This window comes from Oxyura jamaicensis, chromosome Z (genome assembly GCF_011077185.1).
Source record: "Oxyura jamaicensis isolate SHBP4307 breed ruddy duck chromosome Z, BPBGC_Ojam_1.0, whole genome shotgun sequence".
NCBI classification, from domain to species: Eukaryota; Metazoa; Chordata; class Aves; order Anseriformes; family Anatidae; genus Oxyura; species Oxyura jamaicensis.
The window spans coordinates 68243825-68260964 of record NC_048926.1 but is presented as its reverse complement, the minus strand read 5'-3'; the positions used below and the strand labels follow the sequence as shown (position 1 = coordinate 68260964).

Sequence of the window (17140 nt, the reverse complement as noted above, 5' to 3'; positions counted from 1 at the left end):
GTTTTAGGAGCTGAGGCTCCCCAATGAACTTTAAATATTGCTGATTCTGTAATGAAAGTAGTCCTTCCAATTCATGACACTTAAAATCATAGAATCATTAAGGTTGGAAAAGACCTCCATGATCATCTGGTGCAACCATCCCCCTACCACCAATGTCACCCACTAAACCATGTCCCTAAGCACCATGGCCAACCCTTCCTTGAACACACCCAGGCACAGTGACTCCATCACGTGAAGTGCTGTAAAGAAGCAGGTGCTGAGATGAAAGTTCTGTATTCTGAAAGGTTGTCCCAAAGCAGTTTTTTCTGCCTCTCTTCCAGCTTTTCTGAGACATTTCTGGGATTTGATCCGGTATTCCTGATCGCTTTGAGCTGTGGGGTCTCCTGCAGCCACCTGCTTTTGCTCTTGGAGTCTAGCCTATCAGCAGGTTCCTTTGAGAGCATCCATGCTCTCAGCCTTTCTCTGTACAGGTTGGAACATGTGTATTGCTTCTCCATACAGGTCCTGGGTCCCAATTCAACTGCAAACAGCATTATGGCTGCCTATCAGCAGAAGAAGATGCTGGCTCCTGTTGTACAAGGTTAGTTCTGGCTCTGGGTTAGATGTGGGTGTGTGAGATGTCAGCGAGGCCAGCGAGCACTGAGGCTCTTCAAGCATTAATACCTGCCAACAGCTGCAGCGCTTCTTCAGCCATAGGAGTTTATTGCTTTACCTTACAGTGTCATCTTCCTCACGGCAAGTGAGCAGTCTTCTTAATAAGGTTTTATTTTCTCTGAAGTCCTGCGTTAAAACTACTGCCTGAATTGTTCTCCTGGCTTCCTGTGTGTATAGCCTTTGTGTGTTGTGAGGGAATTGGAAGTCTGTTTTTGTAGGGGTGTGTCAGGTAATTCTGCTTGTAAGGTACCTGCTGATTGTTTTCCTGTCTGACATTGGTGGCTAGCCTCAGGCTCTTGACCAGGTGAGGCTATAGCCCTCAAGATGCTTTGCCACCTTGAAGTCTGTATAGCTAATACAGTTTTAAGGCTGAGGACACCATTACGGTCCCATCTGTCTTCCCTTTTCCCTGTTAGTCCTCAGTTCTCTTCTCATCTTCCCTTACTAGTCCTGGAACTGCCAGAAAAAATGCTGCAGCAAACTCCTAGGTGTGACCCACCTGTTGCCCTTGACAGGGCTGACTCCAGAGAAAACCCTCTGCCTCTGTCGCAGACGCCACACAACCAGCTGGCTGTTGTGTCCGACAGCACAGCAGAGGTGCCCCAGATACTGCAGGATGAACTGGGTTCTGCTCTCTGCCACAGGTTGTTGCTCTTCATTCTGAGTGGTAACACTTACGGAGAGGGTACCCGATTTGGGGACTCGATCCAGGGATTCGTTTCTGTAAGCAGTTCTGCTGGGCACTCTTCAGTGCAGTCTGGTGATCAGTCACTCAAAGGGAACACAATGTTTGGGACTTTTCAGTGTTGTTTGGTGGAAAAGAAAGCAAATTAATTAGTTGACAGTTTCCAAATAAACTGTATTGTGGGTACCCTTTGCTCTGACATTTGTTCTCTTTGCCTTTCAGATCCAGAGTTACTCATTCCACCAAAACTCAATAAAAATCTACAGTGGAAACTGCATCTTCTCTAGTAATTAAAAGCCAAGGAATCCTAGAGGACTCTGAACTGTTACTTTTTATTATCATTTCATTACACCCTTATATAAAACCATTGTTGTCCTGGCATTCCTGCTCTCTTGCTCATGGGGCTGTCCCTCCAGGCAATGCACTTGCGACTGTGACCCATGTTGCATCCTGCTAATGGTGACAGCCACTTGCATCCCACAGCAGAGCTTGTGTGCAAGGGTGGGGAGTAGCAGGCTGTGCAGATCTGAATGCTGCTGACTGAATCCAACTTGTGCCACCGCTGTGTCTTCCCTTCCAGGTGAAGCAAACCCACGAGTGCCCAGTGGGTGCTTTTCTCTTCATCACCCTTCCTCCTGTGGATGGTACAGTACCTGCCATGAGGGCAGGTCACCTTTTAAGCTGCTCAGCCTGGTTTAGAGATCTCACCAGTAAGTCTGTACTAATAGCAAACTGCAGCTGTTAACCAAATAAGTTAAATTTTGTCTGCTGAATTTGAGTGTTGGTAATAGAGGATTTTCATCAGAATCACTTTCTTGCATCAGAGTAAACCCTGCATTACTGACAGCCGTTACTGCCCTGCTGATCTTGCACCAGGGACATCCTGGGTACATGAGAACATGCAAATAAGCTGGTGTGGGATACTTGTGTTGGTGTTGCACACTGCTGGGTAATGCTACCCCAGTTACCTGTGTTTGATGCTACTGTATGGCACTGGCAGGTGAGCAGCTGTGCCCCAGTAATGCTCTGTGCTATGGCAGAACCGTTTCAGATGGTAACTGATGTGTAAATTCATACCTGAGAATTAGATTTTACTACAGAATACTTCTGCAGTCTGTCTCGAGAAGTAACAGTACCAGTCTGAGGAGCAGAGAAAGGGGACAAGCTCTGCAGACGAGGCTGAGTGCTTTCAGTGGAAGCAGCGCTGCTCCACCCACCCCAGCCCTTCCTCTCAGTTAATTTTGGCCTGGCAGCTTTGTGTTCAATGCAGGCCTGTTCGGTTATGCACTGTGGGAAGAATGCCAGCACCAACAACGTAATTCCTGTCTGTGGTATCTGCAGGGTACACAGCAACAGGCTGCATTCTTCATGCATGGCATTAAAATGTCTGGTGCTGCAGGTTATTGTTTTCTTGACACAAGGACTCCATCATGCTGGGGTGTCTATGAGCCTGCACTGTGCGCACACTGCCTTGGGATGGTTGGAGTGCAGTGGTAAAGCAATCCTTTGTCAGTGTTATATAAGCTTTGGGATAGTTTTATTTCCAGCTGTTCTGAGTTACATGGCCTCTGCTAGGTGGTGTGGGGATGGCTTAAGCCTGTTTTCAAGCATTGTGATGAGGCTGGAAAGGAGATTGTCCAAACACAAAGCCATAAGATAGCAAAAAAACATCAACGGCTGTAGTGGATAGCAGGTTTTTACTGGATTTGGGTCTTCAAACAGGTAGCAGAATCTAGTCCAAAGTGACATATGGAAACCACTTTCTGATCAAGTGATGAGGAGTCTGCAGTCCCCTCCAGTTCTGGCCCTGCAATTGAAATGTGGTAGTTACACTGCTGATCCCTGACACTTAAATCTGATGCTAGAAAGTGCTTAGGTCTTGTTCAGCCTAATCTATCGCCTAAAAAAAAGATTTGCTTCTTAAGGATCCCAAGAAGGAAATCTTCTGCTAGTTTGATGATGATTTGTTTCTGCCAAACATAAAAATTCCTTTAAAGTCTGTATTGTTGGTTCTTTTATTTTTCCTTCATGGTGATAGTAAAAGCTGGAGGCCCTTTCCTTAGACATGATCTCCTGTTCTCCCATCAAGGCAAAATAAATTCAAGTCTGCCATGCAGGAGGAAGAGCAATCTTCTTAATCATTCATACCATAACTCATACCTGAGATGGTTGTCTCGCCTTACCTGCTCTGTCCTGAGTGAACTTCAACAAAGGAGTGATAGAGCTGGAACCAGCACCTCACCTTAACATACCACAGGGGAAGTCCTGCGTCCTGCTTCCTACTTTTACAGTCCCTGAACCTTTGTTTCTGCTTCAGCAGCAACCAGGAGTTTCCTTGCCCTGGGTTTCTCCTTGGCTGTTCTTTAGCTTTCATTGCAATGCACCTCGCCTTAAAACATACTGTGCCTTAGCATCTGTCTTTACATATGCATTGAATTTGCTCTTAGGTTTTGTGGAGGCTCTTGCAAACAGATGCAGTTGAAGTAAGTCAGTAAAGCAAAAAACAGTTAATATAAGAACTGTTCCACTTTCTGAGTAAATATGACTCTTGAAGCCTGCTTCTCTCATCAGGCAGTAGTTTTCCACCAATCTGCTGCCCTGCTTCATTGAATACAAAAGAAAAAAAGTAGACACACTGTCAAAACTAATACAGCTCTAGCAAAGATTTCTTAATATAACTACAGCAAGGGATAGAGGGGAGATGCTCTTGAATTGAATCACATACCCTTTTCAGAAATAGTTTTAGGATAGCCAGTGTCCCCCTCAGAAGCACTTCTTAAAAATGCAGGAAGGACCCTCTTCTTCATATTCCCTCCTGTAAACCCAAAGCTTCTGGAAAGAGTAGAGCGAGGCCAGGATCGACCCACCAATCCAGACAGAAGACTTCCTCTGAGGTGATGCCATTATGAGGACGTTGTCACTAGGCCACATCCTGCTCAGTTCACTCTGGAAGCGGTCAGGAAAACCTTCCATCATGGTGCTGCCACCACACAGCAGGACATTTCTCACTAGCCTTTTTTTGATGCCATCATCACAGTTCTTGAGGCAGCCGAGTGTCAGCTGTGAAAGCCCGGGTTGCTGTGATCCGAACAGGGATGGTTTGAAGAGCGCTTCAGCACACAGGAATCTCTCTTTGCCTACTGTGATGACGTGCCCGTCTGGCAGCTCGTAATCAGTCTGTTGTTTCTTAAGAGGCAAATTCAAGTCCTGTGTGAGGTCCAGAGAAGTGTAACAACACCTCTCTTTGAGATCTTCTATGATGTTTAGCTGGTATTCCGTGAACGTGTATCCAGACTCGTGTAGTAGCTGCATGAGGTAATTTGTTATGTCCAAGCCAGCATAATCTACGCTGCCTGTGATGCTGCGCAGAACATAACCTTCGTAGATGGGAACCGCGTGCGAAGCACCATGGCCACTCTCCACCACGAGACCTGAGGTTTTTCCGTAAGAGTACATGGATAACTGGGACTGGTAGGCAAGGTGTACAGCAGGCACGTGAAAGCCTTCAAACATCATCTCCACATACTTCTTGTTGTCAGCAGTGGAACACAGGGGAGGCACTGACATCAGGACAGCGTGGTCCTCTGGCTGAATCTGCATCTCCGTCTGGAAAATACACTCCAGAATATCTTGGACAGACTTCCAATCCACCACTATGCCGTGTGTTAATGGGCTGATGAGTTTTAAGGGTATGCAGGTGTTCTGAAGCACTTTTCCAATAAAGGTTTCTTCTTGTTTGCCCTTGGTTTCCTGTACGTGGTTACCAGCTGGTGAAACGATATGGGAAGGCCACGGTTCCCCTGCGAAGCCACACTTAAAGTAACCCGTGCCCATGTCTATAACTACAGCTTCAGTTCGCTTCACCACCTCTAGGTAACCCTTGGTCTGTGATGCATGCCTGTTCCTGATCGGCTTTGAATGGCTTTTGTCTGGTGCTGCCTTTGCTGCAGGCCCTTCCTGCGCAGCTGTGACTTGCTTACAGCTAGGGCTGGATGTGCTTCTCAGCAGCATCGCTCTGCCACGGCTCCACCTGGGCTCAGCACAAGCAAGCAGAGGGATTCCTGCCCACAGGCCTGGTGGCAGTGGTTCTGATGTCACTGATTTGTGACATCAGGCGTAGGCTTGTTCCTCAGGCACCCGAGCCCCGCATCCATGTGTAACTTACAGCTGCACACTGTTTTCTCTACAGGTAGATTGCAGGTGTTTGTGCTTCACATTAAAAGCGTGACACCCACCCTGTGGTGACTCATGGGCCATGGAGCATAAACTGGGCCTTTAACTGTGAAAGCAGATGGATTTCCCTTCTGGATTCTCTGGCATGTAAGACTGGAGTTCTCCAGCATTTACAACTGCTGTTGTTCCAAACCAGGTCCTACTGCTAAGCTTTAGCACTATTTCACTTCGGAGGCCAAGTGAATCCCTAGTTTGACCATGTCAAAAGTGAACCCTCACACTGTTTGTGTAATTCTCTTGCCTTTTTTTAAGAAATGTTTTCCAGATGAAGGTATGTTAATACAGGTGTCAGCAAGAACTAAAGGAAATGTGAGCAGTGTTTGAAATCAGGACACAGCCATCCCCTCACCCTTGTTGTCCTCCATTTCACAAAAGGAACTTCTTCCTTCTTTTCCAGCAGCAACAGGCCAGTCTCTGCCCCATCAGCGTATGCCATAACACAGTGCCGTGCAACAGCAGCATGGAAGGAAAGGACACCCTCTCCCAGAGTAACATATAAAATCAAGATTTACAAACAACATCTTCCTTGTATAGAAAGAGCTGTGTGTGCTCTTTCACTGAAAGCCATTTCACCCAGAGGGCATCTTACTTAACAAGTCAAAGCTGTGCTTAGCATTAAATTCAAAACCACAAACCGGTTCTGGACCTAGGAACAGATTTCCATTGCTACTGATCTGCTGCCTATGCAGGAGTTCACACCTTAGCAACAACTGGAGGATAAAGACTCACCATAAAGCAGACGTGGAGAATCGTGGCAGCATTGAACCACACTGCAATGTCTGTAAACGTTGAGAGCATACTGCTCTGGGGGACAGCTAAGCTGATCATTGTGTAGTGTACTTGCATTTTATATAAAAATGGTTAAATATGTCCTTGCACATGAAAAAGTCAGACCTGCCCCTCCTGAAGTCTGAGCAGTAGATGGCAGTTCAACAGCACTGCAACCTTTGAGCAGTGCTGGGGCACTGTGTGGTTGGGTTGCTGCAGCTGATGCTCTTTCCCCCCACCTTCTCAGTACACTCCCATGATAGCTTTGTTGCCAGCCAGACCAGCCTCTCCAGTACCGCATGTCCAGAAAAACCTCAGTGACAGGCAGGATACATCAAGAGAAAGACCTCTAAATCCTTGCTTCTTCCCCTTCACTACTGAAACCTACATCTGGGTTTAGCACCTCAACTTCTGAATTAAAATAAATGTGTTCATCCAAACAAAACACTTCTTCCATGCTTCCATTCACATACAGATTAGTGTGGCAGTGTTGCAACAAAGCTGCAAACACCCTTCATTTCAGAAGTCACTTTATTAAATTTTTGTCTAAGCTCTGACAAAGTTATCGTCCTGCTGTTTGCAGACTCCGTCTTCCCTTTAACATTTCTCAGTGCAATTAACAAAACACATACATGTCCCTTAATATTTTGAGGTCATTGCTTTAGCCTGAAATCCAAACACATGGGTTGTCAGATGATTTTCTGCAGTGTCATTTTGGCCAGTGTTTCCTGAGGTGCTCCTTTAGCTGTGGGATAGTGGATAGCTGTTGTTTGCAAAGATGGCATCTGAGGGGCAATTTGAGAAGTTCAGAAGCATGATCTTTCACTGTTACTTTTCCCTTGCTTTTTACCATCTCTATCACATCTGAAATAAAATCAGAGACAGGAGATATTGTGACTGTGTAATACCATGAAAAGCGTGACACTGAAGAAATCTGAACACCACAAGCACAGCAAGTCACTACTAAATTTTATTTTAAGCCATCCACACAATTTGGTTGACTTTTAATTAATGCTGTTCCCCAATATCTGAAAGCATGCAAAACCTTTTGCTAACTGTGATAGAATGTATGGCTTACACTTTTGTGGGGAAAAAAAGTCCACAGCTAGAACCCACAAACACGATTATGTTACGAAATACTTTTTTTAATCGTTACCTTGGGAGTTTAAGAAGTATTCTGTAGTAAAAGAGTTCCAGTGCTTTTTGGTTTTCAGGGCAGCAGAATCAAAATCCTGGCTGATTACATGCAAATGCAGGTGACTAAAACAATATATTATATAGATAAGAGAGAAGAAAAGCGTTAATGCGCAGTTTTTTTGCAGTAGTATCAGATAAAGCATGGTTCAGTTGAGAAGAGCTGTCAGACTTACGGATCAGCCTTATTTCATCATGTTTGACCCATAATCATGCTACAGAAGATACACAGTCCGTGTGTTCAACGTACTGTCTCAAGCTAAGCGTTTCACTTAAACAGTCAGAGTTACCACCCTGCACGTTCCAGTAGCACATAACTACAGTATGTATACCTGCATGTTTCCAGAAAAGCAGAGATGGTGGTTTTAATAAGCAAAAGGATTAAACTTTGTAGAGGGTCTCAATGGCACACAAGGCCTACTCCAAGAATCGGAGAAAACTCAGGAGCCCTGACTGCAACACCCAGATCCTCTGCAGGCACTTGGGCACTGTAATGCCTGGACTTATTTACACGTGAAATTAAAATCCTTGCTCTGTGTCAGGCTGCACTTGACAGGCTTAAGAGTCACTCTGATCCCAGATAAGCACCCTGGGAGGGGGGATGTCCTAGCGCCGTGCTGATGGCAGTGCCACCTCTTCCACTGGCCAGGCACAGCGTACCACGCCCCAGCCCCAGAACTCTGCTGGGGCCCAACGGGCACTGCCCACCTGTTTCCAGAAGCGCATGTAGCCCACCAGCACATACACAGCAGCACGTACACGGCTGCATCCAAGCGACTTGGACACCAGTCAGTTTTTGGAGTTTAGGAGGATTGGTTATCCTTTGGCAGTGCCAGACTGTTACAGATTTAGCCCCAAGTCTGTAAATACAAAACAGGGGCTCCACCTGATGACTCACCCAGGCCTTACCTCATACTGGGAATGGCGTGGTAACCCAGTCGGAACTCCAGACTCCCTCGAGCAGGGCACTGCTCAATCATTTTTTCCCCAACTTCATGCATGTGTTCCAGGAGTCCAAGATGCTCACTGGTGACCGCCTTCAGGCTTGGAATGGAGTCCCATGGTAAAACAAGCCAGTGGTAACGTGCTTTAGGATATTTATCTTTGATGACTACAGTCTTCTCATCTTTGTAAACCTAGCAAAATAGAAACTTGATTAGATGCTGACTGGAAGTTAAATGTCTTATGCCTATAACCTTTGTAGTTAGTGAATTTTGAGGTGTTATCTAAGTGCACATCCCATCACAGTTGCAGCAGTCCTCAAGCACATGTTTGTGTTGCTAGTGGAATTGGGACTGCCAGGAAAAAGAGCCAGGAAAAAAATTCCTACATAGGAAGTAGTATCAAGCAGCAGGGCACTCCACGTCAAGGAGGACTTTGACTGTAACCATGAGGTCCAGCATGTTCCCTCATCCACACCAAGCAGGTATGGAGAGAGACATTCCAGCATCCTTCTTTATACACTAAAGAAAAAGCCTTCTGTTCTTATGTAGCAAGGAGTATGGTGGCCATTGCTACAAGTGGATGTGAAAACTCTTGAAAATCACCTGGGCTCATAGCCATGAGGTCTAGGAAACCCTGCTTCCATCAGGCTGCATTCAGGCTGTGTGGTCACTGAACCATAATCGGGGTACTGTGCTGAATACAGAGCATGTAGGAATGCACTGGACTGCCTCATCCTCTGCAGATTTCTGGAGTGAAAGCCTCAGGGGTGCTACAAACAGAGTGCTCAGCACTGTAGACCTCCTCCAGCACTACAAAGTCAGAATCTTCAAATCTGAGCTATTTCAGTTTGTGCTACTTTGTGAGACCATTCATTCATGAGGGAGAACTGATTTCTGTCTCTCGTGCCCTCCCTCCCTGTCTTTTCATTTTGTTTTGCCCTCTGCTTCAACTCCATGCAGCTCATCAGAAGAAACAGAAGCAAAGCATGTGGAGAGCTGGGCAGGACAGCATGTCTGTGGCAGTAAAAATGTGTCAGGTTCTGAAGCAGAAACTGTGAGCTGTCTCTCTGATCTCTTAGGAGCAAGTCTGTTGGTGAGAGATGGATGGTGTCTTTGTCATCTTTGCTAATTATTTTAATACGTTTATATAAAGAGCTGATCAGTCTTGCTCTATGGGAAGGAAGATTAAAATTTTGTCAGCACACAAATCATAAGACTAATTCTTTCAGCAGAAACACTGCTGTCCTATCTTTCTTTATATACACACTTTGGTGTTTGCATACGCAGCCAGAGAGAAAGACAATTGTGACAAGGTGTTTCCAGAAAAAAAGACACCTTGTCGTGTCTTTAATATTGATTAAGAAGCAAAGGTTGGAGTTCTGTGGTTTGTGTGTTTACCTCTGAACCACAACTAGCAAACTAACAGTAAGCCACGAACAATTATTTGTGTTCTAACTTTCCAAGAACAGAAACAAGAAAACACTGACTTGGTGTAAGCGTTATGGGAACTTCTGCTCAAAGGATGAAGATGAAGCTTCATAGTGAGTATTTCAATAGCTTCATCATTCGCAATAGACTCATTTGAAACTGCTGACAGGAGAAAGGGCATCCAATTCTCCCTAAAACACTAGGCAGTTCAATACTTTATACTTGAAATGGAAAAAAAAAAAAAAAAAAAAAAAAAAGAGACATTGGGACATTCTGATTGGTTACCAAGGAAAAACACGTCTCTAATATTAGGACAACACTGCAGCAGTCAGTCAGCCCAAACCCAAGCTAAAAGAATTCTACCACACACTGGGGCAGCAGTCAAAACACAGCAGGAACAGATCTTGTTCCTCCTCCAGGTTCACCATCCACTTCTCCCAGTTGGCCAACACTTGCTAAAGGTGGTCTGGTCACACAGAATGATGCCTCTCGTGGCAACAATGCTGGAGGAACAAGTAGCCATACTGGAGCCCAACTCTCTTTCTGCTTTTATCAAGCTCAGGGAATCTGGAGAGAAATTCCTGCCTTTCACATGTTTACAAATGGTTCGAATGTGTACACAGTTTTGAGAAATATTAATTTCTGGATTACCCTCATGTATAATTCTCTCAAGGCAAAAATTCCACCACAAGTACTGTTTGATGCAGATTATCTCTTTTGGAGATAAGCTATAAATCTCATTTTCAGGAAGGAGTTTCTATATACTTGCAAAACTCTGAAATAAAATTAAAGTATACTTTACTCAGGGATGGGGAATATTCCCTTCAGGCTTTCAGGATACAACGATGAGAAAGTATGTATACACTGCAGCCACAAAAGACACTGTCAGATTGCTGCTTTTTTTCAGCAGACAAAGTCAGCCCAAGGAAAAGCACGATGCAGCCACAGGGAAGCAGAGGAAGGGAGGTGCATCAGGAGCCTCTGCAGAAGGTTAAAAGAAGCCACCCAGGAAATCCCTGCTGGCACAAGGAAATGGTGTGGAGCTGGAGCCAGGGGTCACATCCTGCCAGCTGCTGCACCGGTGTAGCAAAGTTAAAGCTTACTAGAAACCAGGAAGCTGCACTGCACTTGGAGATACGATAGTACTGACTTCCAGAAAACAGGGGTCTCCACTACGTGCTCACTTCAAATCACAGTCCCATCTTTGTCAGTTTCCCTGAGAAAACAAAGCAGCCACGCTGCTCACCTGCTTTCCCAACAACCTTTTTGTAACTGCTGGCCAAATTTGACAGCATAGGGAGCTTCGGGATAATGAAGTTCTGACATTCTGCATGCTCTCAAAGGGACTGTAAAGACACCCAGATTAATGCTACTACAGACAGAGATGAATGTACAATTTGTGTGATGCTCACCCAGTTAATCTGATCATTAAAGTAAACTGCAGAATGAAAGAAAAAAGCTCATTTAGCTTTGTTGGACAGGAGCTACTGTGAAGCACAAGTGTACAGTTCTCACCTGCATTTTTGGATCTTGCATGGAACTCTTTAGACCCTGACTCCAGTGTCCCAGATGTTCCTAAAGCACAGAAGGAAAAAAAAAAAAAAAAAAAAAAAACGTTTTTGTAAGAGAATTAAGAATATAATGATACATTTTAAAGCACTTTGTTATGTACTTTCATTGGAACTATAGCAACAAAATAACAGAATGAACAAAGTAACATGAAAAACAAAAGCTGATTGACACCTGAATTATTTCCTTTCTACAAACACCAACACATGTACTCCAATTGTCCCCACAAAGCTAGTTCTGAAAGCCTTTAACAAGATGCTGTTAGGACTCAAAGCTGGAAATGTTACAATGGGGTGCTTTGTACCTGCTTGAACTTAGTAACTTGCATGCACGTTTTGGCACAGACCTTGGTTACCACTGATGACAGATCATTTTACTACAGCCCTGCTGCTTCATGCATCACGGGGGCCAAAGGAGGTACAAGGGTCTCTGCTCGCTGTCCTGTCACACACTGCTCTGCACAGAATAAAGCAGCGTTGCTGTGATGCTGGGCCCTACTTGGATGTGTTTATCCTCCAGTATTGTGCAGGCCAGAGTGGACTGTATAAAAAACATTAAAGGTTCTGGAGGATAAAGCCAACACTATCACATAATCTCTCTATTTTGTTACTGAACACCCAGCAGAAGATGCTTTCACTGCACCTTTTGAAAATACAGAATTTGTCTATTCCAAGCACTCCACAAGCATTGCCAATGATGATCTTCATCACGTTCTTACAGAGGCTGATGTTCAAACATTATTCCAGCGCTGACAGAGAACCAATGAATTGTCACTTTTCTTTGCCCGTACCATCAATATGGCCCTAATGTAACTAGCCTGAAGCCACCAAAGAAATAAGGGGAGAGCCCACCAGAACCCATGAGACTGAAACTTCCTTCAGGGTTTCATTTTTATGCCTTCTCCTCCAGCAACTGCAGTTTTGCTGTTCCAGAAGCACTAAGACATCCATTGCTCTTTATTCTTCTTATTATTTTGTCCATGTCAGCAGGGTTAAAAAGTTCTTTTCAGAATATTTTGGCTGGTAACATCAATGTAAACCTGGTTCTACCATAAGGAATGACCAAAACCGGGAGGCAGGGGTGGAGAGCGCAGGAAGAAAAGGGGTCAAGATGTTCTGTTCTCTGTGCGCAAGCTTTTAGATAACCACTGCTCTGCCTGTAAGAGAGCAGATTTCATCTCAAGAGCCAACACACTATCCTTGTGTGACTCCCACTATGCAGAGCTCTGTGGAGATCTGCCCTTCGAGCACAAACTGCAGCAGGAAGCAGAGAACGAACCCTCACTTGGTAAAGCAAGCCCTTCACACACACTCACCAGCTCAGGTTAGCATGGATACAAGCAGCTTTGTCAGGAGCTGTGTGATGTCAGGAGCAGAGTCTTTGCCTTAGCACACAGCAGCTCGTGTGCTCTCAACACTCTGAGGACCCACGTCAAGTTGAGAAGCTGTGCCACAGACAGCACCCACAAAAGTGAAGACCAAAGCCCTCTGATGGAGGAGAGAACTCCAGGAGGAACAGCAGAAGTACTAATACCAATAGACTTGCCTTTTTGCTCGAAGTCCCTTCGTGTGGAGACACACTGGTCTTGCTTAGCTTGAGCTCTGCAGAACTGCCTTGTGTATCCACCACCTCCGTTTTCTTTGCTTTTCTGGGCACATTTTCTATATCATCGTTCTCAGAGAGTTCCTCACATGGCCTCTTTTCAGTTTGTACTTTCTCTTGTGCTTCTGTAACAGTTTTCCCCGATTCTTCAGCAAAGTGCACCGTGTAGGGGTAAAGTTTATTCACAATGTGCAGAACTTGGCCTGGCCTCATTTTCACCTCTTCATCCTTGCCAACATCCACTAAATCAACACTAGTTGGGTTGATTCCTATCTTTGGTAGAGAGAAAAAGATTAAAGGAAGTAAAAAAAAAAAAAAGAAAAAAGAAAAAGAAAGAAAGAAAGAAAGAAAGAAAAGAAAAAGCAGAAGATGAAGATGCAATTGAAATCACCAGCAACTGCTGCTCAGTTGACCTGGAACATCACTATCCAGTAAAGGAAACGTGCTTTGTTTTCACCCCATGCCTGCCGCACAGCGACTCACTCCCAGGATCATGAAAGTTCAAAGCTGGACTTGCTACGAGTCTTGCAATCACAACCTTTGGCACACAACCCTCAGAGGCATGGTGTGGAAGGGAACCAGCAGCTCTACAGCAACTGGCTACAGAGTTACAGGAAGATCTGTGTCTGGCTTTGCAAAAAAAATACACAACCTACTGTTAAAATAGTAACAAATTTAGTAGCAATTATTTCTGAAAAAATAACAGTGGTTTTAAGAAATTATTTCAGTCCGATAACCCACAGAAAGCCTCCTGAGTTCAGATTATTGTATTTCCTCTTTCTTCTCTTTTTTACTATGTTTTGTTTTGTGTCCAGCACCTACCAAACTGTTCCATCAACACATGCACCTTCAAATACATAATCTCACTCTTAAGCTCCTCTTAAGAGCTCAGACTCAGAACAGCTGGCTCACTAAGCACCCTGCTAGCTTTCAACACCCTCCAGTGTAAGGAAAAAAATAAAAGCCAGGAAGTAGGTTATTTGAGCACTCAGAGGGCTCAGCTACGCAGGGATAAGCTGCTTGCTCCTGGCTTTTTTTTGTTTCCCAAGGCAGATGTAGTAACTTTTCCCCCTCCACAGAGGACTGTGTTCACACAGAGAGAGTGAGAACCCTTGCCTATTGCTTTGAGACAAAACCTCTCCATCCATCTCAGCTTGTACAAAACATATACAGGTCTATGTGTATTTTAAAGCCTTTCTTTTCATTTTGCATGCTATGCTTTCACTAAACCAGTTCTGCTATTGATTTTGTTCTAGCAGAAGCTCAGGACAGCACAATCAAAATGTATTTGCCCTACTCATTTCATCATTTTATGGATCTATGCAACTCTAAAACCATTTTCCACCCAAAACAGTGCTTTAAAGACTGAGAAGTTACCTGAAGTCCATCTGATAACTGAAAAGCAGCATTTTTCCTCTGTCTCAGTCTTAACCAATAACACAGTTGTGTGGGCAATCTAACAGTGACTGGTTGAAGACAGATTTTGCCCAATCAAGAGGGTGACCTGAGGGAAGCCAGGAGTCCCTGGTTGCAGCAAAATGCTTTTGGTTAATGTTTATAAATAAGTTTTAGGAAACCGGCTCTTGCTTGTGACTGATAAACTCTGACAGTATTTCTTCAGTTTTGTCCTAGGAAACCCGCTTGTTTCACAGGATGGTACCATGCCTCTCACTACCTGGTGTCTGCTTTGATGAAGCGCCTGCCTGATCCCAGGCACCACCTTTTCAGCCTACACTTCCACAGAGTTTCACTGAAATCAAGTAAATTTCACACACCCCTGGCCAATGGGCTGTTTAACTGACCACTGGAACCCTGTACAGGGAGAAAACTCCAGAGCTGGCAGTGCAAACTCCTGGCCCTGAAATACCAGTAGCACCGCATTCAAGTTGTGGTCAGGACTGACTTCTGTGACAGCGTGTCTGTGAGATTTCTGCAGGATTCACCAGAGACCAGCAGGGTCTTGGGGCTTACTGAGCTCGGGCGGACATTTTGATGGAAGGTAAGGGGACAAATCAGGCTGACGTGTTGTCCACGCGCATGCTGCTGCCATGGACACTTGCAAGTGCTACAGCACCTGAGGACAAAGAGTTTTCCATTCACACTACCTTGGGGACACTGGTCATTGTGAGTTCGAGAGGAGTCCTACACACATCCAGTACGTAACACGAGGATGTCTGCTCTGATGTCTGACATCACATCCCAGCCTCGAGACGGCCACATCTTTGGCTGCATCAGCCATTGAAACAAAAACCCGCAACAGCTGCCCAGACCCTTTAGTACAGGGACCGCTCTGACCCTTGGCGAAGAGCTGGCTCAGCTTTAGAAAGGCGAGACTAACGTTCAGGAAGATCAGCAAGTTTAGGGGGAAAACTCTAAAATCTGTAAAGCGTGGAGCTGGGAAGAACAGGTTGAGGATTCGCAGCAGTGTTCCCTGATGCTGCAAACTCTGGCTGTCCAAGACTGCAGTGTAACTGGAAGAAGCAGCACAGTCTTTGCACTGAGACACCTAAATGAAAGACACATCACTTCTGAGGACCACATATTGTGCTCTTCTTGGTCAAAAAACAGCTTGAGAACCTCCAGACCCTGCAATGAGGACTGTCGCTTGCACTATTTGTGGATTTCAGGGGTAACAACCCTATCAGTACCAGAAATATTGAACAACCATTTAAAAACATACCTGTTTAACTGTGACATACCCCTTGTTACAGTCGGCTTTTAGCTGAACTGAAAAGAAAGAACAAAGGGTCAAAAAATATGCAAACAAAACAGGCAGAACTGTTTTGAACCACCCTTTGCAGAAAACACTCCTGAATTTTAAGTGCCAGCTGCCTTCTCTGGCTGACTTCTACAAATATGTTTAAAGAAGATTTCTGCCTCATTCTCTGTTTTTAAACAAGCACAGGCAAAATGGAACTAACCCATGCACGTCAGTCACACCTCTGTATTCTACTTCATGATTCAGCAAAATTAGTTCAGTATAAGGGTGAAATCTATGGAAACCTTCTGTGTTCTCGCTGATCTCACAGGCATGAACAGGGCTGTCCAGAAGGGAGGGGAGATAAGACCAGGAAGATGTGATGAGTATTTCATACATTTTAAGTATTTTTATGTGTAAAAATGTACCTAAATGTACCCAAAAATGTACCCAATGTACCTATAAAACCAGAAGTCACACTAAAATACAGTTGGTGGAGACTGGGGACGTGATGTGCGATTCACAAGGTGCGTGGGAAGGCAGTGGTTAAGAACTGTGGGTTTTGGACTCATATTAAGGCTCAGTGCCTTGGTTTATGAAGGTGAAGTTCCTCCTATTTGTGTGTGTTTGCTGTAACTTTTAAGGATCCAGATATCTTTATAATAAGCTTTTTTAGTAGGAGTACAATGGCTTCAGGGATCAGGCAACGCTACTTTTCATGCGGATACGGGATGTAAGCCAGTGACTGTGAGAACAAGCCTAAGGGAACCCTGGAAAGGACAAAAGCGTGGTTCCCCACCCGCACGTTGCTCTGGCAGGCGCACAAACGCCGTCACCTTCACCGTGAGGTAGCCGTGCGGGATAGCGGAGCCCACCAACAAACACGAGTGCCCTGCTCGTGCCTCGGGCTCCCCCCCCACACGTACTACCCGCGGCCGGCAGGCAGCACGGCCCCGCTCCCGCCCTCACCTTGCCGCCGCGAGCACCTCCTGTCCGTTATCCCCGTCTCCGGGCAGCGCCCCACCACCACGGCGGCCGAGTGCGGCAGCGGGATCCGATGGCTGCGGCCCTCCCTCGGCACCAGCCAGCACGCGCGCATGGCGATGGTGCTGTGGGGCGAAGCGCAGAGTTACCGGCGGCGATCACCGCCCTCCTCCCCCCGGCCCCTCGAGGACCTCCCCGGTCCCCTGAAGCCCCCCCGGACCCCCAAGGTCCCCTCAGGCCCCACCAGGCCCCGCTAGGCCTCACTAGGCCGCGGTGGGGTATGCCCGGTTGCCATGGCAACTCCGACTCACCAATGGGCTCCCGCCGATCTCACCACGTGATCCCCGCCCCGCGGCCGCGCCTCAGCGCGGAGCAGGCGGT

At 45.7% G+C, this 17140-nt stretch overlaps 3 protein-coding genes across 3 annotated transcripts in view; 1 reads left to right on the top strand and 2 right to left on the bottom strand.

Annotated features, from left to right (window-relative positions):
* Positions 1-3965, top strand: part of ELP1 (elongator complex protein 1) — a 32725-nt gene extending 28760 nt beyond the window's left edge. The window contains exons 35-36 of the mRNA XM_035310949.1: positions 502-580; positions 1562-3965. Of these exons, the coding sequence (XP_035166840.1) occupies positions 502-580; positions 1562-1626 (144 nt within the window). The 3' untranslated portion in view covers positions 1627-3965. The remainder of the gene's footprint in view (positions 1-501; positions 581-1561) is intronic.
* Positions 3966-3974: 9 nt separating this feature from the next.
* LOC118156749 (actin-like protein 7A) lies at positions 3975-5455 on the bottom strand. The gene has a single exon (XM_035310954.1). It carries the CDS (start codon positions 5348-5350, stop codon positions 4103-4105), a length of 1248 nt encoding a protein of 415 aa, XP_035166845.1. The 5' UTR covers positions 5351-5455; the 3' UTR covers positions 3975-4102.
* A 1398-nt stretch (positions 5456-6853) lies between these two features.
* APTX (aprataxin) lies at positions 6854-16910 on the bottom strand. Its single transcript, XM_035310956.1, has 7 exons — positions 16745-16910; positions 15758-15804; positions 13021-13350; positions 11422-11481; positions 8444-8670; positions 7497-7600; positions 6854-7204 (listed from the first exon to the last, which is right to left on the bottom strand). Exons 1-7 carry the CDS (start codon positions 16872-16874, stop codon positions 7050-7052), a joined length of 1053 nt encoding a protein of 350 aa, XP_035166847.1. The 5' UTR covers positions 16875-16910; the 3' UTR covers positions 6854-7049.
* Positions 16911-17140: the final 230 nt, after the last annotated feature.